This window comes from Mustela nigripes, chromosome 6 (genome assembly GCF_022355385.1).
Source record: "Mustela nigripes isolate SB6536 chromosome 6, MUSNIG.SB6536, whole genome shotgun sequence".
Lineage (NCBI taxonomy): Eukaryota > Metazoa > Chordata > Mammalia > Carnivora > Mustelidae > Mustela > Mustela nigripes.
The window spans coordinates 24,570,611-24,598,096 of NC_081562.1; the positions used below are offsets into that span (position 1 = coordinate 24,570,611).

Consider the following 27,486-nt stretch of genomic DNA (forward strand, 5'->3'; position numbering starts at 1 on the left):
TTGGGGGCCCTGAGGAGAGGGGCATCCAGCAGGCACCAGCACCCCCAGCATGGGAGAAGCCAGGGCTTTGTGTGAGCAGGGCTACCCTGCTCGGGCTCTCCTGCCTGAAGCTCAGCTGTGAAAACTCAAAGGGACACTGGTATGGCCCTCAATAAATATTTGTCCAATGTGTGGATGAGTAAAAGCAAGAGAGGGGGCGTGTTTTGGAAGTCCACCCCTTTCCTCCCGGCCCACACCTCAGTAGTCACTCCCAGATAAAACTCTCCCCGCCCGGCAGCCGCCACAGGCAGAGGAACGGGTGTCCGGGTCCCCTTGGGACGCAGAGCCATGCCCAGGTACACGGTGCACGTGCGCGGAGAATGGCTGGCCGTGCCCTGCCGGGATGCGCAGCTCACCATCGGCTGGCTAGGCCGTGAGGCTCTCAGGAGGTACGTCAAGAATAAGCCAGACAATGGTGGCTTTGCCTCCGTGGATGATGTGCACTTCCTCGTGCGCCGGTGCAAGGGCCTGGGCCTGCTGGACCACGAGGACCTGCTGGAGGTGGCCCTGGAGGACAACGAGTTCGTGGAAGTGGGTGAGTGGCCAAGTCCATGTGTGCCCGGGAAGGAGGCTCGGCGGCCACCCCCGGGCAGGTGCGGTGGGCTGCGGGCAGGCACATGCCTGGGAGAGGGGAGGCTTCCCATTCACCTGTTACAGCAAGGCGACAGACCCTGAAACAAGCTGACTTCCCTTGCCCCTGGTATGCCATAGAGGCTGCATTCGAGGGGGTTGGGGGTGCAGGTGAGAGCTTTAACGACCCTGCCCACACCTGAAACGTGCATCTCTACCTTTTGCTTTCCTCCTTGGAAAAGATGCTAAGAGCACTTGAAAGCCCATGAGGTTGTTCTAAAGCAGGCATTTCTATAGAGGTGCGAGGCCGTGGAACAGTGGTCTCCTGGTTTGCCGGCAACGCTGAAAGAGCCTCTCCCTTGCCATCTGTAAAGGAGCCTCTCTGGTATTCTCGTTTCAGTTATAGAAGGCGACGCCATGTCTCCCGACTTCATCCCATCACAACCAGAAGGAGTTTACCTGTATCCTTCCCTGCAGGCTGGCTGGTCTGCTCTGGGGGCTACTCCCGCCCGGGACTGGGCTGGGGCTTTCTCACACTCCCCAGTGTATTCCTTTACCTGGCTTCAGATATAGCAAGTACCGAGAGCCTGAAAAGGTAAGCTTCAAGCCAACACTCTTTTTGTAAAGAAAATGAAGTCGTGCTCGTTTCTGGAGGGTTGGGGCCTGCAGAATTTATGACCAAACGCTATCAGTTAGGACAGGGCTTTATCCTGCTCTGTGAAGTTAGGAAAAGGTATTATGCTTATTTCTTGCTTTCTTTATTCAGCCTCTTCTAGACCAAGCTTTTTCACTAGCACATTAATGTTTCAGAGCAGAAATAAAATCTCTTGAGTGTCAAAATTCAGTTCTGCTTGAGGCTTCCCTACTCTCTTGGTCAAGCAGCCCAGTTGCTCAAGCTCACCGAGGTCCCCTTCTTTTGTGTAGTACATTGCCTTAGATGGGGACAGCCTGACCACAGAGGATCTGGTCAACTTGGGGAAAGGACGCTACAAAATAAAGGTACCAGGGAGAGTGGGAGGGATGTCCTCTGACCTTTTTCACTGCATATGGGAGCCTTCAACGTGCTCAGCTTTGACCAATGTTTTCCTAGCTCACCCCAACTGCTGAAAAGAAGGTGCAAAAATCCAGGGAAGTCATAGATAGCATCGTGAAAGAAAAAACTGGTATCTTTTTCTCTTTGTGTATATAATTCTTTTTATTGACAAAAAAAAAAAATGACCTGCATCTAATGGTACAATGTCTGTTTGTTGTTGTTTTTCCCCCCCTAGTTGTTTATGGTATAACTACAGGTTTTGGGAAATTTGCCAGAACTGTAATTCCGGTCAATAAGCTAGAGTAAGTCTGATCCCCCTTCCCCCCAGCAAACGTACATTCACATGCCCCCTGTCCCCATCTTTGGAATTTCTTTCAACAGGAGAAGTAATTAACATTTGCCCCAATTCCCAGATGAGGAGGATAAGGCTCCTGTTCACTTGCATATGAGTTGGCATTGAAAACACAGGCTTGCTGGTTTCTTCCATCGCATCACACTGCCTTATTCTGTCTCTCCAAAGATTCACCTGTTCTTCCCTTCATTTCTGCAGCTGAGGGGACACTTGCACTGCGAGGTCTCTAAGAGGGGTTTTCCCTTTCTCTTCCAGAGAGCTTCAGGTCAACTTAGTACGTTCACATTCTTCAGGTAAGTCATTTCAAACATCAAATGACTTCTAGTCTTATTTGATTTGGTGATTAAAGTACAGCACAGTGCAAGGCATCCTGTAACAGCCGCGAGTAGCTAGTGCATCCTGAAAACTCGTGCCAGTTCTGCTTCAGGGGAGGAAGGGAAGCAGAAAACGTCAGACAAGACCACGTTTCAGCTGAATCTCAGGAAAGAAATGGGCCCAGTGGAGGGATGGGGTTGGGGCAGGAGCATGTACATGGCCGAGCCAACACAGTGGTGGATTCAGGGAAGGAGTGAAGGCTGGAACTCAGGGAATGAGTTGATCAGGATGAGGTGAGATGGAAAAGTCTGTCAAGAATCTGAGCTGGTGGGGCACCTGGGTGGCTCAGTGGGTTAAAGTCTCTACCTTCGGCTCAGGTCATGATCTCGGGGGCTTGAGATCGAGCCCCGTATCGGGCTCTCTGCTCGGCAGGGAGCCCGCTTCCCCCTCTCTCTCTGCCTGCCTCTCTGCCTACTTGTGATCTGTCTCTGTCAAAGAAATAAATTTAAAAATCTTAAAAAAAAAAAAAAAGAATCTGAGCTGCTTGCTATTCTAAGGGTGTTGGGGAAGGTGGGGCTCACTGAAACATTCTAGGAAAGAGAATCAAAAAGGCAAAACTGAGGTTTCCCATTTTTCTAGAAGATGGGACTTTAAGAAGCAGGACAGTCAGTTAGGAGAGCAGTCCAACTATCTGAGTCAGGAAGAGACAGGTGGCAGGAGACTGGACTGAACTGGGGAAAGATTTGAAAGATGGAGGTAGAAACGACTTCGATTTTCTAGGAGAAAAACATTAATTCTGTTTTGCAGGTGTTGGGAAACCACTAATCCCTGAGAGGTGTCGGATGCTCTTGGCTTTAAGGATCAATGTCTTAGCCAAGGGGTACAGTGGCATTTCCCTGGAGACCCTCAAGCAAGTTATTGAAGTATTTAACGGTAATGCCATGGATCCCCAGGTTGACCCTCCATTGAGGCTGGGCATGTACCAGAGGCAGTCTTGGTTGATGGCATAGGGAGGAACTAGCAGAGACGACATAAAATAATGGAAATGGGCTTGGTGAGGAGAAGGATAACTGGGGGGGGGGGGGGGTGAGGGTGAGGACAGAGACACTTAATCCTTTGTACTTTCAACTCATTCTTCATTACCCTTCACTTAGTATTTGTACCTTTATGTCTGGAACAAACCCCTCATGTCTGTCCCTGAGCTTCAAGCTGGACAGAACCTTGAACTCCATGATGCCCCGATGTGGTTAGAGAAGTTGCATCAAATCATCTGGGAAACACCATGATTCCTGGATGTTCATCCCAAAGACCATTTCAGTAGTTCCAGTTAGTGTCTAGGAATCTGAAATCTTAATGCTCCCCAGATGGTGAGATAGCCAGACTTAAATAACTGCAATTCAACTTCTTGCAAAGATAGAATGGAAGTGTAAAGAGATCAAAGGCTTTTGGACCAGGAAGCCATCTGGTGCCAGGATACAATGCGGTTCCACTCTTTGGAACTTACTTCTCAGGACTGAAAAAGTCCAACATGGAGACAAGATTTGAAATGCTTGGGAGGCCACTATCCCTTCTCACAGATAAGGATGAACAGAATAAATCAGTGCAGGCTCAGGAAACTCTTTGGGGTGAAGGTATAAATGTATATAGGCACCTCTGGGTGCCTAGAGTTCTGAGAATTCCCTTGGGTGAACCATGATCTGGAAGCTGGCCTATGGATGGCACTTTATCCTATCGACATTATTTAGCAGTTGGAAAACACACTGTTATTAGGAATCTAAGTTTACTTTAGAAAAAAGAAGATTTTTTTTTTCTTGGTAACTGAGAATTTCTTCCAAAGCAATACATGTCTGTTTATAAGTGGTGGTGAGGTAGCAGGCTGGGTGCCTAGGAATCTGGGCAAAAAAAAAAAAAAGAAAAGAAAAAGAAAAAGAGACTACGTTCCCTAAGCCTACCTCCTTAGAGAACCCCTGTGAATACTTTGGTTGTGTCTTACCCTTCTAGAACATTTTATATTACTTTTCTGGTATAAATATTTACATGTTTCCAAACATTCTCCAATAACTTTTTTTTTTTCCCCCCAATGTCTTTTAATGGCTACACACACTCTTTGGCCATATGGTCCCTTAAGTCTATATTTAGATCTTTTCTCACTTGTTCTTAGGAACAAGACTATAATGAACAATAGCTGGTTCCTGATCTTTAAGATATATTGCTACAATTTCTAAAAATTTCTAGGTCTGATTAGTCCATACACAGTGAATACAAAGGGGTAGAGAACCAAGAAAGAGGAAAAAGTTAAAGGTATAGATGATCCTTATGGTGGTGGGGCTCACCTTTCTTCCATATAGCCTGATCTGGTTTGTTTCTCTATATACAGTGTAACCCCAACCACCTTCACACAGCAAATCTGAGTATGTCCTGGCTAAAATATGTAATGCTTTCCATTGTCCTGAGGATAGAGTCTAGAGTCTAAACTTTAAGAAAATATGTATTTCCTATGCTGTACCTTTCATCATCATGACTTACTCATTCCATAAATGGAAGCCTATACCCTTTCCTCTCCCCTTCACCCATTTTGCCCAGTGCCCCCACCTCTGTCAACCATCAACTTATTCTCTATATTTAGGTCTGTTTCTGGTTTTTTTGTTTTGTTTTGTTTTAGATTCCACATATAAATGAAATCACCTGGTATTTATCTCTGTCCTATTTAACATAAGACCCACCAGGTCCATCCAGGAGTCACAAATGGCAAGATCTCATTGTTGGTTATAGCTGAGTAATATTTCATTGTGGGTGTGTATACATACATGTATATATCTATATATATATATATACCTACACATTACCTATTCCTTATCCATTCACCTATTAATGGATGCTTGGGTTGCTTTCATATCTTGGCTCTTGTAAATAATGCTACAGTAAACATAGGGGTGGCATGTATCTTTTCAAATTAATGTTCTAATTTTCTTTGGACCCAATATTGGAATTACTGGATCATATGGTATTTCTATTTTTAATGTTTTGAGAATCCATATTGTTTTCCAAAATGGCTGCACTACTTTGCATTGCCACCGACAGTGCCCAAGGGTCTCCTTTTCTCTACTTCCTCATCAACACTTGTTTTTTCTTGAGTTTTTTATTTTAGCCATTCTTCCAGGTGTGAGGTGATATCTCACTGAGGTTTTGATTTGTATTCTCCTGATGATGAGTGTGCTGAGCATTTTTTTAATGTGTCTGTTGGCCATCTGGATGTCTTTGAAAAGATATCTATTTAGGTCCTCTGCCCATTTTTTAATTGGACTATTTCATTTTTCTGATGTTAAGTTCTGTAAGTTCTTTTCCTATTTTGGATATTGACTCCTTACCAGACATATTATTTGCTAACATCTACCTTTCAGTAAGTTGTTTTTCATTTTGTTGATTATTTCTTTCATTGTGAAAACATTTTATTTTGGTATAGTCCCAATAGTTTACTTTTGCTTTGGTTTCCCTCTCCTGAGGATCCATATCTAGAAAAATGTTGCTAAGACCAATATCAGGAGTTATTGCCTATGCTTTCTTCTCGGAGTTTTATGGTTTCAGGTCTCACATTTAGGTCCTTAGTCCATTTTGACGTAATTTTATGGTGTGAGAAAGTGGCCTAGTTTTCCCAGTACTGTTTATTGAGAAAACTATCTTCCCCACTGTATATTCTTCCCTCCCTTGTCCTAGATTTATTGGCCATATAGGCATAGATTTACTTCTGGCTGTCTATTCTGTTCCATTGATCTGTGTGTCCATTTCTATGTCACTATCATACTGTTTTGATTACTACAGCTTTGCAGAGCACTTTGAATTCCGAGATTATGATACCTCCAGCTTTGTTCTTTTTTTCCTCAAGGTTTCTTGGACTACTGGGGCTTTTTATGGTTCCATACACATTTTAGGATTCTTTGTTTTAGTTTGTGAAAAATGCCATTGGTATCTTGGTAGGGATTGCATTGAACCTATAGATTGTTTTGGGTGGTATGGACATTTTAACAATATTAATTCTTCCATTCCATGAAATATACCATTTTTGTGTGTGTGTTGGCTTCAACGTCCTTCATCAGTGTTTTATAGTTTTCAGAATACAGGTCTTTACAGTCTAAACTTAAAGTGGCTACAAGAGATGGCTTTTTGCTACTGGGAGGGTGCTCCATCCGGCCCATCCCCTTTATTCCCCCTCCCCCCCTTTTTTTAATAGCAGCTCAGTCAGGTCCCTTAAGCACTAGTTGTGCTTTTCCCCAGTATTTGTGTCACAAAGCGATGCTAGCCCCTGCTGGGGGAGGTTGGTCTCACTGGTAAAATGAAGATAGCCAGAAGTAACGGGTGCCTCCTTCTCTCCCAGCCTCCTGCCTGCCCTACATTCCAGAGAAAGGAACCGTTGGCGCCAGTGGAGACCTTGCCCCACTGTCTCATCTTGCTCTTGGGCTCATTGGAGAAGGGAGGATGTGGTCTCCAAAGAGTGGCTGGGCTGATGCGAAATACGTAAGACTTTCCGAACAACTTTCATCCGCGGTAGTTTCCCTAAGCCGGACGCCGGCTGCAGGTGCCTGCTTCATAGCATTGAGTCCTCATGGCAGCCCCATGAGGGAGCCACCTTTTTTTTTTTAAAGATTTTATTTATTTATTTGACAGACAGAGATCACAAGTAGGCAGAGAGGCAGGCAGAGAGAGAGAGAGAGGAGGAAGCAGGCTCCCCACTGAGCAGAGAGCCCGATGTGGGGCTCGATCCCAGGACCCTGAGATCACGACCCGAGCAGAAGGCAGAGGCTTTAACCCACTGAGCCACCCAGGCGACCCGAGGGAGCCACCTTTATCCCTGTTTCATAAATGAAAACTGGAGCTTACGGGTCAAACTAGGCGAGGCTCTAAGCTCCCATTCTTTACCATCGGGCTTCTGGACTTGGTGGTCACCTTGGTGAATAGGTATAGTGACCAGTGTTGATCCCAGCAATTTGTTCTGCAACAAAAACTCTTCCAGGGCCTATCCAGGAGGTCACACACTGGTGGACATTTATTGAGTTGCTGGTCTCACAGTGCAGAGTCATGGCTCACAATCCTGACTGTATGGTTTCTGGACAGCTGGTTCCATTTCCCCCCAAGCTCCTACTCCAGTGGTGAATCAGAAGGGCTTGTTTTTGGTAAAACCTTCATGTCTTCCTCATCCATCTCCAGATTCCATCAGAGCAGCCCACAGCATTATTTGACATGTTAGCTCAGGTCAACTGCTGACAGGTCCCCTCAGTGAAGGGGCAGAGGACCAAAGGGAAGGAAGAAGTTAAGGGAACAGATAATCCTTGGCGGGGTATAGATTCCAGATCACCTTTGTTCCCTACAGCCTGATCTTTATTTCTCTGTGTACAGTGTTTGCCCAGCCCCCTTCACACAGCGCATTTCAGCATGTCCTGGCTTAAGCCTGTAATGCTTCCATTGTCCTTAGAATAAGGTCTAAACTCAGCGTGGCTTCTAAGAGTCTTGTTGGTCGAATTCCTCCCCCTTGGTTCTATAGTGGGATGTGCTGTGTCTGGGACAGAGGGACCAACACATGCTCATTTTTCTCTTTCCCACTCCCTCCTGCTCCTTCTCCCTCCAAGGAGTCCCCTGGGTCTTTCCCCTCCCCTCCAAATGCCTTGAGCCCCTCTTTTCTGCTCTCCTAGCATCTTCAGTGCTCATTTTCCAGCAAACCCCATGCAATTCCTGCTTCCTAGATTGCTTAACATACTCTCATTCTGGAATTGCTCCTGAGCTAGTCTGTCTCAATTTTCCTAGGCCAGCCCTAGGCTGACACCCCAAAACAGTCTGGTGAGTAACAAGTACCCCCAATACACTTATGAAATAGACACGGTGAATGGTGCTGACTCTGCCTTCCTTCCTTCCTCGAGGGTCCTTAGCACAGTGTCTGTTTCACCTCCTTTATTCGGGAGAAGATAATTCTGCCAGTGCTTAGATCAGTAGGCTGAGGGTGGAGGACTTTTTAGGTCAAGCTCTGGAGGCAGAGAATTGCGGACAGTCGGGAACAACGCCTCAATACAGTAGAGGTGCTCATCTGTGCTGAGGAAGCAGCAGGAGAAAAAGTGAGTCCCTAACATGGAAGCTGAGTACAAAGGACCTAGAAACCCAAACGCAGGGTTATATCTTCAGACACTAAAGCCCCTGCTTTAAGTATAAAAATTATGTGAACTAGAAGTCGGCTTTCAGACTAAAGAATAGAACAAGAGAGTAGACCAGAGTAGATGAACAGAACCAATTTATGTAGGTCTAATTTTTATAAGACAGATCTTTAGGCTTAAGGATATTTTAACCATTCCTTGTGAAATTAGAAATAGAAAAACTGAAATTCAAAATTCACTTGACACCCATTTTTATCTTCTTAATCACTCTGCAGGTCCTGGAAGCTCATGGATTGAAACCAATTGTTTTGAAACCAAAAGAGGTAAAGAGATTTGAGGAAGATTTCCTCGTTTTAACAAGTCTTTATCTATAGACTGTTCAGTCTTCATACCCATCTCACTGGTTTCTTAAAGTAAATGTGGCTTTCATGTCTGTTTAAAGTTTGTCCCTGAAGAAAGGACTCCTCCCCAAGCCTTCAAAAGACTCTTCATGCCGCAGATGCTTAGGGGTTCTCTTACCTAAGAATGTAAACTCCAAATCGGGATCCCAAAGGATCCCTAACAGATGCTTTGAATCAAGATCCCTTGGGTGCTCTTCACCAAGAATCTTGGACCAGAAATGTCTTAAGATGTCTTGTCCACAATGAGGACCAGTTTTAAAAAAAAAAAGCAGCATCATTAGGAGCTGAAGATTTTATATGCAGTCTGCCTGGAGGGCCATGGCTACCTTGAGAACAGGGACATTAACACATATTTCACTTGCCAGGTTTATGCTAACCGGTTCACAAATGATGGCACTTAATCTTCCAGTGCCTACTAAGCATTCCTGCCCTGCACTTTTGAAAACATAAATAAATGTCATTCAGCTGACAGGTTAACTCTTCTCTTACGGAAGCATAAGATACGAAATCAGCTTGAACGTGGGTTACAACAACTACCAAAAAGGACTTCTCTCATCCTTTCCAAAGGGCCTGGCGCTCATCAATGGGACACAGATGATCACCTCCCTGGGCTGTGAAGCCGTGGAGAGAGCCAGTGCTATTGCACGCCAGGCCGACATCGTGGCGGCCTTGACCCTGGAGGTGCTGAAAGGCACCACCAAAGCCTTCGATACCGGTCAGCATGGCTCTTCCACTGGGTTACTGTTCAGTCGGCCAGAGCTGGTTGGGTGGGCTGGACCCGGTTTTTAGACATGAGAGTGGTGGGGATGGATGGTAGGGGAAAAGGAACATCCCCAAGTCCCTATGGCATACACAGTATTGCTACAGCTTTCTCTAAGTGATGCCACACTTGATCTTGAAATGACCCCATTTTACAGACAGATGCTCACTCTAGAGTTGACCCAGAATTCCGGATCACTCAGGTCTGACTCCCATCCAACTGTGCATGTCTTAGGAATCTGTTCACAGGGTTTTAGAATGAGAGTAGGATTCGTGTTGGTCCCCATTAGAAAATTGGGAGGGAAAAACTACAGAAATTATAGCTTATCCGGAAAGTGGTGAATTTGGAAGACTCCCTACCATTCTAGGTAGTAGGACAGAAAAACGGTCTAAAAATGATTGAAAACTACCAGAAATCGGCCCCCCTATGGAGCTCCCTTCCATTATCAGCCCAAATCTTTTTAGGGTAGGCCCAGGGTCTTGAGTTAAATTCCCAGTGGGCTCCACACATATTTGCACCCAGACATTTAAAGTAGAAAAAATATGGTCAGTGAGGAAAATCTTGCTTTTGGAGTTAAGCTTCTGAGTGCTGGTAAGAACCTCTGGGACTTTTGAGGGCTTGTGTCAGCACTGTAGATGGTCCTGACCCATCGACGGTAGCTCATTCTAATGCAAGAATTGCTCAGACTGTTCCTCTTTCATCAATTCTAGACATTCACGCGGTTCGCCCTCACCGTGGGCAAATTGAAGTTGCTTTCCGGTTTCGGTCACTCTTGGACTCAGATCACCACCCATCTGAAATAGCAGGTCTGGGCGTGTTCATGTGAGTGAGCTTATGTGGTGTTGTGTTTTGTGGAAAAAATTGACCACGTGTCCCTTGCCTTCCCCTTCCACAGAGAGTCACAGGTTTTGTGATCGGGTTCAGGATGCGTACACCTTACGCTGCTGTCCACAGGTAAACCAACAAAACAATCTTTTCTTTTTTCCAATTCAGGGCGCAGACAGAAAAAGAGGAGTGTTAAAAAGTCATGTGATGGTCAATTATAATCCAAATTTCTTTACTGCCTCTTTTTTTTTTTTTAAGATTTTATTTATTTATTTGACAGACAAGAGATCACAAGTAGGCAGAGAAGCAGGCAGAGAGGGAGGAGGAAGCAGGCTCCCTGCTGAGCAGACAGCCCCATGCTGCAGGGCTTCATCCCAGGACCCTGAGATCATAGGCAGAGCAGAGGCTTTAACCCACTAAGCGACCCAGGCACCCCATTTACTGCCTCTTTTTAAAAAATTACTCGTATCATACTTCCATTTGTCCAGTCATCACAGAGCTTCTATTCTCTAGGATAATTTCCTTTTAAATTGCTTTGCTCAATTCTCTTGTACAGAAGCACAAGAGACAACTTGCTGTGTTGGTTTAGTGACATAACTTTTAAAAATTCTTAGTAATAACATCATCCTAACCTGTTAATGGAATTTTAACTGGTTCTCCCTTTTAAATACCACAAGAACCAGCCTGACAAAGATGGCCACAGGAAGGGCGAATCATAATTCAAGGGCACATTATGGTTGTACCTTATCTGCATTTGATCAGCAGATATAAACCATCATAAATAAATCTGTGAGGCTTAACTTTAGTTAAAACAATGCAGAAGACCTGGGCTGGAGTGAGGCATTCAGCATCGCAGATATTACCACTCATTTGTGTGTGGCAATTAGTTGGATGAGAGATTAATATACTTCTCAAGAATGAAACAGTATTTCATTTGGTGCCAGACTCTAGTCTAGAGTGTAGTAAAGAATCCTCCCCAGAGCAAACACCCGCATTACCTTTGACTCAGCAAGTTCCATTCTAGTTAGGTGATCGGAAATATCTACCGGAAAGAATTGCTAAGTTAGCCTCATAGCCCAAATAAATCCCAGTTTAAAACTTGCTTCCTTGCTATCCTAATAAGATCCTTGCTATTCTAAGACAAACATCAGACTCCGTGTGACAGACACCATTATCCGTGTTTTCACTCATCTGATCTTGTATTTTAGGTCCACGGTATAGTGAATGACACGATAGCATTCGTGAAGAACATCATTACCACAGAACTCAACAGTGCAACAGATAATCCTGTATCTTTTGACTGAGTACTAAGCTGTAGCTGTAGAATTCCAACTGGTGATTTTTAGGTCCGCTGAAGTGATCATCTTGTGTAGCAACTCTGTTCTGTCACTCCATTTCATAGACTAAGTACCTGACGTTCAGAGGGCAAGTGACAGAAGCAGGTCTGTGAACCTAATTTTACTTCAGAATCTAACATGCTGTGCTTTCCCAATGGACCCATTCAAGGCTAACGGATGTATTTCCAGCATTGGCTGAGAGAGTTCAGGAAAATGTTTGCCCTAAAATCCAGGGCTGAGATTGCTGATAGAGAATGAAGACGTATGTCACAAGTGGGATTGTGGGGACTCCGCCCAGGCTGGCATTTATGCAAGCCTTCCTGGTTCTAGTGACTCATTAGACGGAAGGCAACTTGTTAACACTTACCAAAGTATTGTCAAGGAGTTATGGCTTTCCCCACCTCAAGTTTTTATTTTTGACATGGATTTTACTCCAATCAGTGTTCCCAAATTTTACAAAGAATAGTAAGAGTGCTTTCATTTGTCAAAGGTAGAGCCCTTCTTTTCTTCATGGTGTGGGTATCGCAGAGCCATCTTATTTCTGCTTTGGAATGTTCTTTGATGGTATAGTTCCCTCCAGATGTTGATGTGATCTGTCAGGAGTCACACTGGCAAAGTCTTCACAGAAATACTCAATACTGCCTTTGAAGACCACCCAGGCCCTTAGCAATATATTTTTCCTATCCCACATCTGCCTTAGTTCTCAACACTGAAGAAAGTGCTGAGTTAACAACCTTGGAAGCCTTTCCTAGCTGAGGTGAGCAGACAGGTTTCACAGGAGCTGGGTAAGACTGATTTATCACAGGACCTTGCCAGTGTGGTTTCTCTGATAAGCTTCCTTCAGAATGTGTGTTTTATGTCGTCAGTGTCAGGTCGCTTTACAGTTAAGTGAGACCCACACTCAATAATTCTCAACTCACTCACCTCAACACCACTCCACGCACGGGGCCGCCCCAAATGAAGTAGCACTTTCAAGAAGTCTATGTAAGTCTTGTCTCATCTATCAGTTCTTGTAGAGGAGAGATATCCATTCTACACTTACATAATTCAGACTTTTTTTTTTTATTTGGGAGAGAGAGACTGAGAGAGAGAGAGAATGAGCAAGACAGAGGGGCAAAGGGAGCCTGATGCAGGACTTGATCCCAGGACCACGAGATCACAACCTGAGCTGAAGGCAGACTCTTAACCAACTGAGCCACCCAGGTGCCTCCATAATTTAGCCTTGAAAGGGTATCTTATAGAGCAAAAACAAAGAGTTACCATTAAATTAGCAGAGGTGGGAGAGGGCGAATTCCTAACTAAGTTCTTCTCCCATCACTTGCCCCAGCAAAAACTTCAGCCAAAAGTACATTCCTTTCTCAATTAAAGATTCTTAATTACCAATGAATTTCCAATAAGGTAATATTTGGGAATTCCCCTGCAATATTGGTGTTAGTTAAAAGAATATTCCTCTCAACTTTTCTATTGTAGAAATAGAGCACCTATTACACCTATGGGGGCTGAATTCTGATTGCTTTACTCTGATCGCCAACAAACAAATTTGGAACAACTGGAGAACCATTGAACATGCTTAAGTTCCAAGTATGTGCAAAGACTACTTGCTATCAGGATTCAGAGAATGGAGAGAAGACTAGGGCCTGTGACTGGGGGTGGCTCGGTGGAGAAGAGCCAGCGCTGGGCCCAAGAGGCTCACGGTTGTATGTACTGAAAAGGGTAACTCCCAGCTTGGTGAAGTTAATGTAATACATGCATCTCCAGCTCTTTGGAAGTCAGAACTTTCCTCGCACAGAGTGAGCTCCTAGCTGATGGATAATAAGCATTCTCTAGTCCAGTAGGTATAAATCAGCTCTTTGCAATCTATAAGAAGGGTCTGTTACTGCCTTTGTCTGGGCGCCTGTTGTTTTAAGCGAAGCACGTGACAGAATGGGATGATCCTTGAGGGCAGTAAGATGCAGTGAGTCTGATCTGCTCCTACTGAGATCAGTTTACAACAGCCTCTTGGCCACCTTTTGCTATGGATGCTGCTATAGGACCATTGAGTAGACTATAGTTTGAAAATCTTTCCAGAATTGATTGTTTCAGACTATTTGGTGGTCGTTCATCAACAAAGTCTTCCATTCAGCAAATTCTACCAAGCACAAGAAGAAGAAATAAAACTGGTGTCCTGGTCTCTGTTCTTAGTGACAGACACAAACTTTTGAGGGAAATTACTAACCACTAGATTATAATAGTTATGGTGTTTGAGAAATCTCTAATTTCAGAAAAAAAAAAACACAAAAACCAAAAAACATTTCATGTTCCATGTTTCCTTGGCCCCTAGTTAGGTGTGCATGATTCATCTTTAAGGTTTTGGGTATTTGTTTTGTTGTTTCTGTGTTTGATTTTGTGTCCCTTTATGTCACCAACTGCTTGTAGAAAGATACTCCTTCCCTCCACCCGTTTTTGTACAAGGGCTGCGAGTGTTAAAAATTAGCCTTAACCTGCTTTGTAAGATGGTTTTCGCCAGCAGAGGTGAGACTATTTCTGGAGGAAACTTCCATGGTGAATACCCAGCCAAAGTAAGCTTTTTAGAATTGCTCCTGATCCTGAAAACATATTCCGATTTAAGCCAAGCGTATTCCAATTTGAACTGAGACATTCTTTCTAGGCCCTAGATTATTTGGCCATTGGAGTCCATGAACTTGCTGCGATTAGTGAAAGAAGAATTGAAAGACTCTGTAACCCCTCCCTCAGCGAGCTGCCTGCCTTCCTGGTGGCTGAAGGTGGTCTCAACTCCGGGTTCATGATTGCGCACTGCACCGCGGCAGCCCTTGGTAAGAATACCGCCGCAGAATACCGCCTGTCCATTTCATCTGAAAGTGTCCAGTTTTGTCCTTGAATGCGATCTTTTCCCCCCACCTCATTTGCATCCCACCTGTCTCGACAGAAAGGCAGAAGGGAAGTCTCTTGAACGTTTTTAAGAAAAAAACTGAATGAAACCTAAACAAAGCTAGACTGAAACATACTAATACCTAATGAGTTTGTAAATGATGAGGTTTCCACAATTTCTCTGTAGGACGCAACTGGATATCACAAAGGAAATTCATCTTGGTAGCTTTTTCCCTAATCTCAATTTGAAGACTAGCAGAAAGAAAAAGACAAAGGTGTCTACCATTAATGGCGAAACTTGAGCTGACTTGAATGATTAAGCTTTGGGTACATTCTATTAGATACACTAGCCACTAAGATCATAAATATGTGATTACAATGTGCAAAAATGCTTATGAGAAGATGCCCTCCATGAAAACTGAGCTTCAGTGTGGCTGATCTCTGACTCCAAACTGTGTGTAACACATCACAGCAGGCTCCAGTACAAAGGACGCACTAAGGGCTTCATTCATCTTTGCTCACTTAATGGTCACAACAATACCACGAGGTGTGTAATATTATTAGCGCCATTGTACAGATGAACACCTGAAGATCGAAGAAGTTAGGTGACTTACCCAACACTGGACAGCTAGTAAGTGGAACTGAATTCAAACCCAGGCATTTTTGTTCTCAAATCCATGCTCTAGCTTCAGTTAATGTGGATCTCATTTTAATCTGTATTTAATCCTAAACTGTGGTTCCCAGATTTAACAAATGGAAATGCAGGATGCCCAGTTAAATTTGAATTACTCGGGACATACTTGTACTAAAAAATTATTTGTTTTTATCTGAAATTCAAAATTAACTGAGCATTCCGTATTTTTTTCAGGCAAACCTACCCAAGAGGCAGGAGAGCCTGTGCTTAATCAATAGCATAGACTCTAGGACCAAATTCCAACTCGGTCATTTATCAGGAGTGAGATATGGAGCAACTTTCTTAATCCTCTCTCTGTTTACTCCTCTGTAAAATGGGGGTGATGAATTTACCTAATGGGACTGATTTGAGGATTAAATGAATTAATGCATAGAACTATTTAGAACTATGCCCAGCCGTGTTGTAAGCACTAAATAAATATTAGCTGTTATTAATATTACTCCTAACCCCTTCCTCACTGAAACCTCACACGAAAACTCACCACAACCCAAAGGAGTCCCTGAATTTATCGTGTCCTCTATCTAGTATCTTCTAATTGCTCACTTACCTCCTTATTAAAATACTCCTCTAAGGGTAGCAACTTCTCATACTAACGTAGGGAGGTCATGGTAACTGATTTAGAAAACATTAGGGATTTTGGAAAGCTTCATTTGAATGTGTTTGGTTTTCCCCTAAACTGCGTATTGAAGTTGTTCAACTTGTCAACTTGTCAACTTGCTTGTCAACTTGCTTTCCTTATAATCTTTTCGTCTTTTTCAGGGACGAGTAACTTCTCTTTCTGAATAAGCCCCACCACAGACTTTGTATCCATTAAAGCAGGTTTTGGGTCCCAGGACCTGGGACTCACTGTGTTTGAAACCTGGAAAGTTCTGGTCTAGGACGAGCCAAACGCCTGGTCTACATCACTAGATTATCTCAGGATCCCTTACAGCAGGGAGAACAACAGAACCCCACCCAGCCACTCTCGTGAGCAAAAACGTAGGGTAGAAAACTCTCTCCATGGCTCCGGGAACAGGGGCGGTGCTCTAGAATGTAGGTCCTCCTCCACACTTAATGTGTTGTCCCCCGGCCAAAAATCTAGCCATCCACCGAGAGTTTGTTAGAACAGCCCAATCTCAGGCCCCACTCGAAACTCAACATTTGCATATTGACGAGATAAGAGTGACTCATATGCACAATAAAGTCTGATCTAGGCCATCTCCAGAATTCCTCCCCCTCCCCAAGAAGCGTCCGGCAGTCACCAGTCACGGAGCCCTTGCTTGAATCCCCCCACTGGGCAGTCTGATCTATGAAATCTCCTTGTGCAAGATCTGTGGGCCCAGTCTCCACCCCCAAATACCACCCTGAATTCTAACGCCTCCTCTGCGGACACAATCAGTCCATTGTTCTCAAGTACTTGGTATAGTCCATCACGACTTTTTCCCCTAGTCTCCCGGCATGCTAAACGCTTCCAGTGTTTTCAAATAGGGTTTGTAATAGGGTTCCTATCAGGTCTCATCTCAGAACTCACTATTCCCTCCTTTTCCATTTAATACCAACCCTACCTGCTTCCTTTTCCCAAAATAATCTGGGACCATCTGGTGCTTCAGTACCAACCAAGAGCTCCTGAAGAGGACACTCCGTGCTGTTAAGCACACGGGGAAGCCAACAAGGCAATTTTTCCCATTAGCAGCTGACGTACCTTGCCCTGGTCTCTTGCAGTGTCTGAGAACAAGGTTCTGTGCCACCCCTCGTCTGTGGACTCTCTCTCCACCAGCGCCGCCACGGAGGACCACGTCTCCATGGGAGGATGGGCAGCAAGGAAGGCCCTTCGGGTCATCGAGCACGTAGAACAAGGTAAACCCAGCCCGTCTGGGATGGCGCGCCCCACCAACGGACGACCGCATCTGCGGTTCTTCTCGTGGGATCCCTCCAGGCAGCAGTGGCATCACCTGGGAACTTGTTAGAAGGGTCGATTCTTAGGCCCGGCCGGAGACCTGCTAAATCAGAAACTCTAGGGAAGAGAGCAGAACCCATCTGGGTTTAACAAGTCTTCCAGGTGATTCTGAAGCTTGCTGAAAATTAGGAACCACACTTGCTGTCTAAGCAGTTTTGCTGGTCGGCTTAATTTTTTAAACAATTAAAAACATATTCAAAAGTGGAGAGGTTAGTGCTACAAAACCTCCTGTATACCAACTCAACAGCACATTTGCTTCATTTTTTTCCTTGACTTTCTCAAGTTATTTTCACACAAATCCCATCACGTTATTTTCTTCCTGCATACTTTGTCCCTTAAATATGAATGCTTTTTTTTTAAATCCACCATCATGCCATTCTCATATCCAAAAAAATCAACAGTGAGCCTTGGTATCACATACTAAGTTGAGTACATACTCAAAATTTCCCGATTTCTCAATGCCTGCATAGTTGGTTTGTTCAAATCCAGATTTGAGGTCCGCATTTTAAATTTGATGGTCAAAGTTGTAAGCCTCTTTTCATCTAGAACACTCCCCTCTTCCATTTTTTTTTTTTTTCCATGCCACATACTAGTTAAAAAAATCAGGTCAGTCTTCTGTCAAGAGTCTAACATTCTGGATTTTTACCCTCCTGGATTTTAGCCTCCTCGTGTGTTACTTTTAACTTGCTACCTGCATGTTATCTCTGTCCCCCACATTTTCCACCGGCTCTGGAAGAATGAACAAGATTCAGATCCATATCTTTAGGGAGATAGTTTCTAGGGTGGAGCTGTGTTAGGCCAATGTCTCCCCACCTTAATTACTGCTTATTTGTTTTTTTAAAGATGAATTGCCTTCCTTTAGGCATTGTTAGCTAAGCTACTAAGTTTTTGCAATTGTATCAGAAGCCGTTGGAAGACAAAAGAATATCATTACAGTAATTCCCCTCTCCCGGAGGGGAGGGAACGTTCCAAGACCCTCAGGAGAAGCCTGATCCCTCAAGATACCAAGCCTTGTGTATACCTCGTTTCTTTCCTGTACAGACATACCTGGGATACAGTTTAATTGCTAAATCAGGCACAGTAAGAGATTGACAAGAGTAACTAATCAAGTAGGACAGTTAAAACGATATATTGAAATATAAGTTCGGTGAATGCGAGCTTGCTCAAAATAGCTTACTGTGCTTTACCCACCCTTCTTGTGACGAAGGGGGGGCAACAGAATGCGCAGGCGGCCAGATGAAGCGAGCGAACGCCTCAGGTGTTATGAGGTAGCTTTAGGCTACTCTTGACTTTCCGCTGATTCGATGATTCGATGATTCGTCAGAAAGAGGCATCTGACGACCCATCAGAAGGCTCACCTGCTTCCAGACCGTGATTGATTGTGAGCAAATCAAACCAAAACAGCAGAAGGTGAAATGGCAGATAAGCAAGGACGGAGGTATCCTAAGATAAATGTGGGAGAGATATAATTTACGTACCACAATCACTCACTTAAATTGTACACTTCAGTAGTTATTAGCATATTAAGAAAGTTGTGCCATCACTACCACAAATCAATTTTAGAACATTTTCATCCCAAAAAGAAACCTTGTGAAACCTTGTACCCTTGACCCAGCACTCGCCCATTCTCCCATCTAGGCTTAGGCCCCCTAGATGTCCTTTCTCTCTCTCTATGGATTTGCCTGTTCTGGAAATTCCATAGAAATGGCATACAATATCTGATCTTGTGTAACTGGCTTCTTCTGGTCAGCACAATGTGTTCAAGGTCCGTCCATGTGGTGGCACATGTCAGTGGTCAATTCCTTTTTCATGGCCCAGTAATATTCTGTCATGTGGCTATACTGCATTTTGTTTATCCATTCATCAGGCGAGAGATGTTTGAGTTTTGGCCACCTTTTGGCTAGTATGAATACTGCTGTTATGGACATTGGTGTACAAGTTTTTGAGCAGATATAATGTTTTCATTTCTCTGGAGTGCAGTTGCTGGGTCATATGGTAACTTGTGTTCATCTGTTTGAGGACCTGCCAGGTTGTTTCTCAAAGTGACTCTACCATGTTACATTCTTAGCAGCAGTTTTTGGGAGTTCTGAGTTTTCCACACCTTCCTCAACACCTGTTATCATGATCTGCCTACCACGGTGCATTCCTAATGTCCCCACTGAACATGTGGCTCTGGCCGAAAGCTTGTCCATTCTCAGATCCTCTATCCAATTCATCAGCAAATCAGACTTACCATCAAAAGACACCTCTGTCAAGCCTCTGTCATCTCCTTTTTAATGGTCTCCTTGTTTTCACTACTGTTCTTCTACAGTTACCACATGCAATAATCAGGGTGAGGTTCTTAAACTGTAATTTTGACCACACTGTGTTCCTGCTGAAAATTTGCCAGTTCGTTCCTTGTGCTCAAACCAAAGTCCAGCCCCATTCCTGCAGCCTACAAGGATCACGCATGATCTGGCTTCTGGCTCTTGCTGACCCCTGTCTCCATTCCTTTCCTTACCCTGGAACCACCGTGTTATTCTTGTACCCACCAAGGACACATCCCTAACTCAGCACCTGTGTCCTTGCTGGCCTGTCTGCCTGCAACATTGTTCCCCTAGGCCTTCACACGGTTCACTTCTGCATTCTACCGTGGTTGCTGTGCAGATTTCATCTCAGATGTCTTCCCTCTCTACCCAAGCTCAACTTCTTAAAGTTTCCAATACCTAATGCATAAAGTGAGGGGACTGCACTAGAAGATGTGAAGTTTCTTCCAGGTCCAAAATGGATCCCATTGCTTCATCCCCTCCCATGGTGTCCTGTCTGTACTCACCAGAGTTTGGAGTGTGCTTCATAAATTTTAAGATAAGACACCAAATCTTTTTAATACTCCATTTCAGTTGACCACTTAAATAGTTTGATCAACCTGAAGCTTCTTTGTTATTTTCTTGGCAAATAATGAAATCCAAAAGTCGAGAAATTTAGATTTCAATATTCAAAGCTGATAGCAAGGTGTATGGTACATTTAATAAGAGTTCTTAACTAGGGAGTAAAGACAGTTTTATCAAGAAACCTAAAGTTGGCAAGATACCAGTTTCTACAATTTGAGTTTTAGTGGGCTTGGGAGCTTTTGAGTTTGAAGGCTTGAAAGAACATTGTAGAATTATGCAGCGCAACAAAAGACTGATTTGCTCCTTCCCTGGCTCCTTCAGTCCTTTGACGAAAGTCTATGTGCCAGGTATTTCAGCCCCAAGAGAAGCAGCAAGACTAAAAACAAATGGAAATAGGACACCGATGTCATCCATCTTGATCAGATGACAGAAGGAGAGCACTTACCTGTGCTTACCTGTACTTACCTGAGACATTTACCTGTACGGCACTCTCCTTCTAAACGTTAAAGATCCAGCCAGTGGGGTAGAAGAGGACATTTTTGAATGGTAACCAAATACCAAAGCAGCTCTTTCTACCAAAAGACCGAGAGCCAACCACCTCTCAGTTGGCGAGAGCTGGCCGACACCTTCCACGTGACTGATATCCCCGCAGCACGAAGTCGGCTTCAAACAGCTGTCGCCTCCACTTTTCTCGTAGTGCTGGCCATCGAACTCCTCGCAGCCTGCCAGGGCATAGAATTTCTACGCCCCCTGAGAACAACCACTCCTCTGGAGAAGGTCTACGACCTCGTGCGCTCTGTTGTAAGGTAAAGGCAAACAGGTCCCCGGGTGTGACATCATTCAGGACTGTGAACCCTGGCCGCAGTTCGTGTTGGGCTGATGGTCTGATGTGCTTTCCGTGCAGGCCCTGGATAAAAGATCGCTTCATGGCTCCAGACATTGAGGCAGCACACAGGCTGCTCGTCGAGCAGAAGGCAAGTTGGCCACTTGGCTTCCTTCTTAGTTTGGGGTCATTATGGGAAAGCAAAGTGGGAGTGGGGAATGCAGAAATACTACCTTATTCTTTTGTTTCCTGTCTCTTCCTTGGAAGTGAACAAAAAGGAACTCGAGCAACTTCCAAGGCAACTAAAAAGTTCTTTGACAAACTCTTAAGTGTCCTGTGTTGCATCCGAACATTGACTATCTAGCAATTAGAAACTGAAAGGACTTTAAATGGAGTTTGGGACAGGTACTCTTGAGGAGAAAATGAGATGAAAGGTTCATGGATCCCCTTCACCAAAAATATTCTCTTTTGTTCAAAAGCACGTTCTATTTCCATGATGTTACCACCGCCTCCTCCACCGAACCCAGTGATGAAACGGACCTGGAGACAAAACAAAGTCCCAGGATTTTTTTTTTTTAAAGATTTTATTTATTTGACAGAGATCACAAGTAGTCAAAGAGGAGGAAGCAGGTCCCTGCCGAGCAGAGAGCCCGATGCAGGGCTCCATCCCGGGACCCTGAGACCATGACCTGAGCCAAAGGCAAAGGCTTTAACCCATTGAGCCACCCAGGCACCCCAAGTCCTAGGGTTTTACTTCAAAGGTCTGTGGGTCTGTCTAGCGCTGTGGTGTGTCCCGGCCGTCATCCTGGGTGAGATATGGGTTCTCTTTACTGCTTATTTCCTCTGGCTTCATTGACTCTAGATTTATCTGATAGAGACAGATGCCTCATAGGCAGACTTTTTTTTTTTTAAAGATTTTATTTATTTATTTGACAGAGAAAGACAGAGCAAGAGAGGGAACACAAACAGGGGGAGAGGGAGAGGGAGAAGCAGGCTTCCCGCTGAGCAGAGAGCTCAACTGGGGGCTTGATCCCAGGATCCTGCGATCATAACCTGAGTCGAAGGCAGATGCTTAGCTGACTGAGCCACTCAGGCACCCCCAGGCTGATTTATTTTTTAAATATATTTTTTAAAGTTCTTTGAGCCTTTTGTTGTGATTTGTGGGCCTCATGTTCTCTAGAATTTCTTGATTTCCCCTGGAACCATTGCTCTGCTCTTGGGGAATGACTTTTCCCTCTGATTCTCACGGCTGTCATTCCTAGGTTGTGCCCTATACACCCTTTGAGGGGCCTTGTATGCTGCCAACTTTGGTGCTTGTAGAGAGGTGGGTGAGAGGTTAGCCTTTTTTAATTGAAATAGACCTGACATATAACATTATATTTGTTTCAGGAGAACAACAGAATGATTTGATATCTGTGTATTTTGCAAAACGATCGCCACGATAAGTCTGGTTAACATCTGTCACATACTCAGTTACAGTTTCTTTTTTTTCCTGATGAGACCCTTTGTGGTTTACTCTCTTAGTAACTTTCAAATAGACTATACAGTGTAATTAACCATAGTCACCCTGTTGCATATTCTATCCCCAGGATATATTTATTTTAAAACTGGAGTTTTGTACCTCTTGACACCCTGTACCCATACTGCTCACCTTCTACCCACCCTCTCTGGCAACCGTCAGTCTGTTCTGTGTATCTCTGAGCTCCATTTGTTGGCGTTGCACTAGATTCCACATATCATAGTATCTGTGATTCTGACTCATTTCACTTAACATACTGATCGCACAGTCCATTAAGATTGTCACAAATGCCAAGAGTGCCTTTTTCTTTACGGCTGAATAATACACACACACACACACACACACACACCCTGCATTGTCTTTATCCATTCATCTGCTACTGAAACCCCAATTTGGCTGCCCATCCCTTGAAAGACCAAGACTCGAGAGATGAGTTTTTTGTTTTTTTTTTTCAAAGATTTTTTATTTTATTTATTTGACAGATAGACATCACAAGTAGGTAGAAAGGCAAGCAGAGAGAGACGAAGAAGCAGGCTCCCTGCCGAGCAGAGAGCCCGATGCGGGACTCGATCCCAGGACCCTGAGATCATGACCTGAGCTGAAGGCAGCGGCTTAACCCGCTGAGCCACCCAGGCGCCCGAGAGATGAGTTTTGATGGGAAAGGACTTTGAGCTCTCTGTTCATGAGGCCAGCCACCTGGGGAGAAGCTGGACTCTTGTCCACTCCCAGGTTTCTGCCTGGCCCAGAGTTATTTAAAGGGGTTTAATCAGCTAAGGGAGTACAGTGGTCTGTGACATTTCTTGCCTACCTGCAGACTTGGTGATGGCAGCTACAGAGTCATCTTGGTGCTTGGTGGTTGTGCAAATTCTAGTTTTTTGGTGCCCAGGGTGGAGGTCAGTTGAGCAAAGAGGTCTAGTTCCTTGGTACCCAGAGGTGGAGCAAGAGTGTCCTATTCTTTCTACAAAGGAGGGCAAGAGCTACAGATGCACAAAGGGACAGTCAGGAAAGTCATTTATGGGTGTGACCTTAAAAAAGTAAACCATTTTGATGAAGATTGCTGGGTGAGTCCGAAAGCCAAGGCAGTTCCCAACAGACTGACTGGCCTCTGGGGCCTGGGAAAGTTCCGGTCCTTCATTCCCCAAGGCCAGAAATCCACAAATCTCAAAGAAAATCAGTTAATTCTGTTACAGATCAAGGGCCTTAGGTCAGCAAGCAAGAAGTGTGTTACCTTGACTCAAGATAACCTGAAGACCGGCCGGAGCGCTGCCATACACCCCTCGGTGGACACCCAGGGGGCTTGCATGTCTGGCAGTTTGTAAGTAACACCGCAGAGACCGTGGAGGTGCAGGGATATTTTCGAGGAAGTTAGCCTTTGCAAGGATACATTTTCTAAGGTAATACAAAAGGATAGGAAATGCTCCTTGCTTGTTAGCAACAAGCTGATAAAAAGCAGCTGTAGGGGCGCCTGGATGGCTCCGTCGGTTAAATGTCTGCCTTGGGCTCAGGTCATGCATGATCCTGGGGTCCTGGGGTCCCAGGATCCAGACCCACATGGGGCTCCCTGCTTGGCAGGGAGTCTGCTTCTCCCTCTGCCCTTCACCCCAATCAGGCTCTCTCTCTCTCACTCAAATAAATAAAATCTTAAAAAAGAAAAAAAAAAAAAAAAGGCAGCTGTGAATCAAAAACTGGACTTGAACTTCAGAAGAGCAGATTCCTGAAACAGAGTCGGCTGGTGCGTGGCGCTGTAGAGCAAGCAAGGGTCTGAAACGCCGCTTCTCAAACTTCCCTGTGCATGTGAATCTCCTGGGGCTCTGGTTCTAGGGGAGGCCGATGCCGCTGACCCACAGGCGGCTGTGGGAGCAGCAGGAGTGGAAGGAGTAGGGCGCTGGGCGGCTCAGCCAGTTACAGGTCTGCCTTTGGCTCAGCTCATGATCTCAGGGTGCTGGGATGCAGCCCTGCATCGGGCTCCCTACTCAGCGGAGAGTCTGCTTCTCCCTCTGCCTGTCCCTTAGCTTATGCATGCTCTCTCTCTCACAAAATAAGTAAATAAAAAAAAAATTTTTTTTTAAAGGGCATAAGGAGTAAAGCACATGTGCCATGGAAACCCAGCAAACAAGGAAATCTGTTGCCCTATTCAAAGCTTGCTTTAGAAAACGCACATGCATACCTTTGAGCAACTCTCCTTAATTCTGTCCACACTGAATCGGGTTTTGTTTCTGTGTTGGCTTGTTTTGATTCCAAAGAGTAAGCAGCTGAAAACCCTCCCGGGAAACTTTAGAAAGGCTTTGACTTTGTATTTTAAAAGCTATTAATGCAACCAAAGACTAATGGATACAGATTGTGTGTCGAAGGAAAGCAAGCAAACAGCTGCTAGGTGCCTGGTCAGCTCCTCACGTTTTGAGCTGACGTTGACTGACGTGTGAGGACAGTGTCGTCAACATTCTGACTCTGCTTTATCCCTCTCAGGTCTGGGAGGTTGCTGCCCCATACATCGAAAAATACAGAATGGAACATATTCCAGAATCCAGACCGGTTTCTCCAACAGCCTTTTCACTGGAATCTCTACATAAGAAATCCACCAAAATCCCCGAGTCCGGGGATCTTTGACAGGCTTTGTCATGGATCAGTGGATCAGAGGGTCCTTGGTTGAACAGCAAGCAATATTATGCAGAAGAAGAGACCTGAGGACTTTCCTAAATAGATCAACCCATTATGTTGTTCGGTCCTTCTACAACCTCCTTTGCTTAGGCTGGTTAGTGTTGCTCACTCTAGCACCGAGTTCTTATTGACCTGGTTTGAGACACAGAAGTTGTTTTCAGATTATAGTTTTCTCTCTTCCTTAACAATATCAATAGGCCACAGACCACTTCATATTACTTGAATTCAAATTTTGAAACAGATTGGCATTTTTTCCCAAAAACATTAGACTTTTATGAAGCTCTTCCTCTTCTTTTCCTTCTCCTTCTCCCCCCTCCCCCACCCCCCTCCCCCACCCTCCCGCACCCCCCTCCCCCTCCTCCTCCTCCTTCTTCTTTTACGGTTTGACCAGATCTCCACTAGATAACTTTGGCTGATTGAGTTATACCATGATATGATGAATGTTCTCACTAGGCCTTCATCAACAACTTCTTTTGAAGTCATAATTTGTCCTGAAGCGTCTCTTTCTTCTAGTAATCGCCTCAGAGTGTAGTCAATAGGTCGAGAGGTTTTGTGTAAAGGATTACTATTGGAGTGGCCCTTACTGATATTTGTCAAATGTCACTATACATCTCTATCTGGCCATCTGGCAAAACACTGTACATCTCAAAGGAAATCTCAGATTCTTAAGCTGGAGTTAGAGGTTAGTATTATTACCTTCTTCCCGTGGGTTAGTACTTTATTCACAGTCCTCTAACAACCCTGCGTTGAGAAGCCTCCTGTCTCACAAATAAGGAATCTTACATTCAGAAGTAACCAACCCCTTCTCTGTAATGGTAACTCTTAATAGGGGAAACTCTTGACAAAGGTACACGGGGCCCTGGGCTGTATTACCCAATCGGTTTTTTCCTCAAAAAAGAAGACAAAGGACCATCTGGGAAGACTTAAGTATAATCACGCAAACGAAAGATGAGTCAGATGACCTCTTCGCTGCGCGAAGCTAACTCTGTGACTTTGCACCTACGTGTGCAATTGCGTGCAAGGGGCTCCCCGTGCAGGAGACCAGAGCCACGGCTCCAACAACCACAGTAGGCCAGATACACTTGCCAGCTTGCCTACCCGCTTCCAGCCTAAAATGGGTCCAACAGTGTATTTCGCAATAGGGTTTCTCTTTAGATGGCGGTCGGACTCCAGCAAAAGGTGGACACCCAAGGGAAAACCACTGCCCACAGCAATTCAGTGACCAAAATGGGCTGAAGAGCCTGTTTATGGAAAGGCTGTTCTGGGTACTGTCCTTTGCCAAAACATCAACAGGCACAATGAGTTCATGCTTTGCCACGAACCCCAGTCGGGCCAGTAAACCCAGCCGTCTGATGGCTACTCTTCACTCCAGTGTGGGAGGGCTGGGTCCCTACAGGCCACTGTGGTCTTCCCGGGCATTTTATGATCGAGTTTTCGAGGCAGCTCCGTGAGAAACAGGTTATCACATGCCGCCAAGAAATGTCAAGGTAACCGTGGAAAGACTCCGTCTGTTGTCTTAGGTTGTCACGATGTTCTTAGATTTTTACAACCAAGTGTAGTGCCTCCTTGGGGAAAGCCTATTTGAGCTGCAGTTAATCAAGCTTCTGAAAGGTTTAGACAATGAATGTTATTAGCACATCGCCACACATCTTTAAAGAGTGTGGTTGGTTTCGGTATCCTTTCTCCTTCCCCGGAGAGTAGAAGGAAGGATTAGAAGCATCTCGATTTCCTCCCAGCAGGCTCACCTGGGCTTCTTCCCCTGCCATCTCAGGGCAGTTGGAGGGCAAGCCCCGGAGCCTTTGGGCTCTTATGCTTTTCAGTGCCACACTTGCTAATGTCCTGGTGGCCGAAGCAAGTCACCCTGCCCAGCCCAAGCCAGACAGGGACAGTGCTACTCAATGGCGTTGGGATGTGATCTGCGGTCCATCACTGTAACAATCTACCACGTAGGTAAAACCAAACACAGAACCTGAAACTTTCAAGACGCTTTTCATTACTACTTTAAACTTGAGCCTCATCTTTGTATCTGGTCATGGGATTGTTACTGTTTTATTAAACCTTCTCATTATCTCATGAAGAGCACAGTCATTTTGCATTTGGGAGGTTATTTGGTTAAAGGGGTTAACTTACTAAATGTAAACATTAAAAATATACCAAAAATCAAAGCCAAGAGATGTGTTTCAGGCCGCAGCATAGGCCGGGTTAGTCACAAGGTGTCGCATTCCCTTGGCTTAGTGATCAGTTCAAGAAATGGTTGAGGTCGCGATTTGGGCCAATGAGACGGAGATGACTTTTACTGGAAGCTTTGAGAGAATGTTTTCTCTCCTGAGAGCCATGGTAGCCAGGCTT

The 27,486-nt window shown here is 44.7% G+C and overlaps 1 protein-coding gene across 1 annotated transcript; it reads left to right on the forward strand.

The window, feature by feature from the left end:
* On the forward strand, positions 1-27,214 carry HAL (histidine ammonia-lyase). Its single transcript, XM_059402317.1, has 20 exons — positions 1-574; positions 1,010-1,070; positions 1,177-1,204; positions 1,534-1,608; positions 1,700-1,772; positions 1,878-1,944; positions 2,250-2,287; positions 3,117-3,242; positions 6,682-6,821; positions 8,722-8,769; positions 9,415-9,562; positions 10,318-10,413; positions 10,503-10,561; positions 11,641-11,721; positions 14,262-14,327; positions 14,417-14,582; positions 17,033-17,167; positions 20,835-20,943; positions 21,042-21,111; positions 24,946-27,214. Exons 1-20 carry the CDS (start codon positions 328-330, stop codon positions 25,084-25,086), a joined length of 1,974 nt encoding a protein of 657 aa, XP_059258300.1. The 5' UTR covers positions 1-327; the 3' UTR covers positions 25,087-27,214.
* The last annotated feature ends 272 nt before the right edge of the window (positions 27,215-27,486 follow it).

Coding starts and splice junctions, on each gene's coding strand:
- HAL (XM_059402317.1), top strand. CDS start 328: ATGCCCAGGTACACGGTGCACGTGCGCGGAGAATGGCTGGCCGTGCCC. Junction 8,770..9,414: donor TTGTTTTGAAACCAAAAGAG/GTAAAGAGATTT, acceptor TCCTTTCCAAAG/GGCCTGGCGCTCATCAATGG. Junction 21,112..24,945: donor GGCTGCTCGTCGAGCAGAAG/GCAAGTTGGCCA, acceptor TATCCCTCTCAG/GTCTGGGAGGTTGCTGCCCC.